At 53.3% G+C, this 3,053-nt stretch overlaps 1 protein-coding gene across 1 annotated transcript in view; it reads right to left on the minus strand.

Moving 5' to 3' along the window:
• Positions 1-257: 257 nt before the first annotated feature.
• ETH_00043245 (serine carboxypeptidase S28, putative) overlaps positions 258-3,053 on the minus strand; it is a gene marked incomplete at both ends in the record, with an annotated part of 3,962 nt that continues 1,166 nt past the window's right edge. The window contains 3 exons of the mRNA XM_013374907.1: positions 258-346; positions 941-1,412; positions 1,598-1,705. Coding sequence (XP_013230361.1) covers positions 258-346; positions 941-1,412; positions 1,598-1,705 — 669 coding nt within the window. The remainder of the gene's footprint in view (positions 347-940; positions 1,413-1,597; positions 1,706-3,053) is intronic.

Here is a 3,053-nt window from a genome sequence, read left to right on the forward strand (position 1 = left end):
AGAAGCAGAAGCAGCAAACCCGCGGACGTCTTGGGACTTAAGAGGGTCAAGTAGGGTTTGCGAGGGTTTAGTAGGGTCTGAAGGGTTATGTAGGGTTTAGGAGGGTTTATGAGGGTTCACAGGAGTTTTTGAGGGTTTAGTAGAGTTTAGGAGTGTGTATGAGGGTTTAGTGGACTTTAAAAGGCTATGGGAGGCATCAGGAGGACTTAGTAAGGTTTCGTAGGGTTTAGTAGGGTTTAGGGTTTAGGGTTTAGGGTTTACTGGGGAGGGGGAACAGCTTGTTGCAGACGTCGAGGTGGAACTGCTCGGTTATGGACTCGGGCCGCAGGCTGCCAGGGTAAGCCACCTAAACCACAAATTAGGGTTTAGGGTTTAGGGTTTAAAGGCGAGCAGTAGCACGCAGAGGCACGCTGAGCCCAAGTGGATCTACGGCTCAGAGCCCCCAAGCTTGGGGTTTAGGGTTTAGGGTTTAGGGTTTAGGGTTTAGGGTTGAGGGCTTAAGGTTTACAGTTCAGGGTTTAGGGTCTAGGGTATAGGGCTTAAGGTTAACAGTTCAGGGTTTAGGGTTTAGGGTTTAGGGTTTAGGGCACCTGCCAAAAGCCAAACTGCGCGCAGCTCTGCCACATCCACAGTCGCGTGTTTGAGAGCACCGAATTATCTGCGGAGTCTCCAAACCCTAAACCCTAAACCCTCAAACCCTAAAGCCTAGATCCTCAAACCCTAAACCCTCAAACCCTAGATTCTCAAACCCTAAACCCTACCTCAGCACCTCCCAACCCCAAAACCATCAAACCCTAAACCCCCGCAAAGCTCCGAGCTAGCCTCAGCTTACAACTTGCATGCAGGTAAATGGCAACCCAAGCCCTAAACCCTAGGCCGTCCCAAACCCTAGCCCCCCAACCGTAAACCCTAAACCCTAAACCCTAAACCCTAGACTTACCCAGCTGCGTGCCCGTGGCCTCCAGCATATTAACACTTCTGCAAGAAGTCTTTTTGCGGCGAAGAGAAAACTTGAAGTACTTCGCCAGGCCCTCCAGCAGCTGCTGCTCAGCATCTTCCTCCTTTGCTGCTGCTGCTGCTGCTGCTGCTGCTGCTGCAGCTCCTTCGCCTTCTCTTTCTTTCCCCTCCTTTTCTCCTTTCCCTTGGACCTCCATAGAAGCCTCCCCCAAGGGGGCCCCCTGTAGGGGCCCCTGGGGGGCCCCCTGGGGAGCCCCCTGGGGGGGCCCCTGGGGGGCACCCTGGGGGGCCTCCTGTGGGTTTCCCTGGGGGGCCCCCAGGGGGGCCCCCCGTAGGGGCCCCTGGGGGCCCCCCTGGGGGCGCTCTGTTTGCTTTGGAGTCTCTTGAGGGTTTTCTGCAGCTCCTAAATAGTTGCAGAGGGTTTCCACTAGGGGGCGTTCGACAGGCCTGTTGTACTGCAAAGTGCAAACCCTAAACCCTAAACCCTAAACCCTCGGCATATATATCAAATTCTGGACCGGCAGAACTGAAGCCCTGTGAGGCTTCGGTTTCTCTCTGTGAAGGCCCAATCCCCGCGTAAATGCCCCTTGTCCCCTAAACCCTAAACCCTAAACCCTAATTTGTGGTTTAGGTGGCCTACCTGGACTGCTTCAGAAACAGCATCCACAACTGCATAAACAAAAGCCACTCTCTCGAGATCGCTTTGGACTTTCAAGTCTTCGCACCCAAACCGCCGCAGTTCATCTTCCTGCAGCCAAACCCTAAACCCTAAACCCTAAACCCTAAATCCTAGCCGTTGTGCCCTGAGCTCCAAACCCTCAACCCTCTCGAACCCTGCGGGGACTGCGCGGCACAGCTAAAGTGAAGGCTACACGCGGGGTTTAAAATCAGGGTTTAGGGTTTAGGGTTTAGGGTTTGGGGTTTACGAGTTGGGGGGTTTTGGCTGCGCGGCTGAGTGCGCGGAGCGCAGCAGCAGCAGCAGCTCTGCAGTGTACAGACAGCTGAAACCCCACAACTCTGTCAAACCCTAAAAAGTGGTTTTCTGCTTTTGTTGGAGAAGAAGAACTTATGGCCCCTCCTATTAAAAAGGGGTATTTTATACGCCCGTACGCAGCCAACGCCCCTGCTCACAAACCCTAAACCCTGGACCCTAAACCCTAGACCCTAAACCCTAGATCCTGAAGGGACACTCCGAACTGGGAACCTTGAGCGGTTGGCCCTAAAGGCCTAAGTCTAAGCCCTGCATCCTTAACCCTAAACCCTAAACCCTAAATCGTAAACCCTAGGTTGTGCAAAAGGGATTGGAGCTAGCTAGTTAGCTCCAATCCCAGCTACCTATCTAGCTAAATAGCTAGCTAGCTAGCTAGCCAAATAGCTGGCTAGCCAAATGGCTAGCTAGCTATCTAGTTAACTAGCTGGCCAGGCAGTTGGCTAGCCAAAGATCTACTTAGCTAGCTACCTATCCAGCTAGCTAGCTAGCTAGCTATCCAGCAAGCTATCCAGCTAGCTAGCTAGCTATCCAGCTAGCTAGCTAGCTAGCTAGCTGCCTTCAGCCATCTGAAGCTCCAGCAGCCTAACTAGCTTGCTGTTTGCATGAAATACTGCCTAGCTAGCCTCCAAGGTACCTGTGTACCTAGCTAGCTAGCTAGCTAGTTAGCTAGCTAGCTAGCTAGCTAGCTAGCTAGTTAGCTAGCTAGCTAGCTAACTAGCTAACTAGCTAGCTAAGTCTCTAGCTAGCTAGCTGTCTAGCGCCTAACTAGCTAGCTAACTCCATAGCACATAAGTAGCTGGCTGGCCAGCTAGTTGGCTAGCTGGCTGGCTAGCTAGCTGGCTAGCTGGCTGGCTAGCTAGCTGGCTAGCTAGTTGGCTGGCTGGCTGGCTAGCTAGCTGGCTAGCTAGCTGGCTAGCTAGTTGGCTAGCTAGTTGGCTAGCTGGCTGGCTAGCTAGCTAGCTGGCTAGCTAGCCATTCAGCTATTTGGCGGCTGCGCTTTGCAACTAGTCACATCTACACGAAAACAAAACCACAAAAGCTGCTGCTGCAGCAGCGGTTTCCCCCTCCGCTGCTGCTGCTGCTGCTGCCGCTGCTGCTGCTGCTG

The sequence above is a fragment of the Eimeria tenella genome, genomic scaffold (genome assembly GCF_000499545.2).
Source record: "Eimeria tenella Houghton genomic scaffold, Eth_scaff2371, whole genome shotgun sequence".
NCBI classification, from domain to species: domain Eukaryota; phylum Apicomplexa; class Conoidasida; order Eucoccidiorida; family Eimeriidae; genus Eimeria; species Eimeria tenella.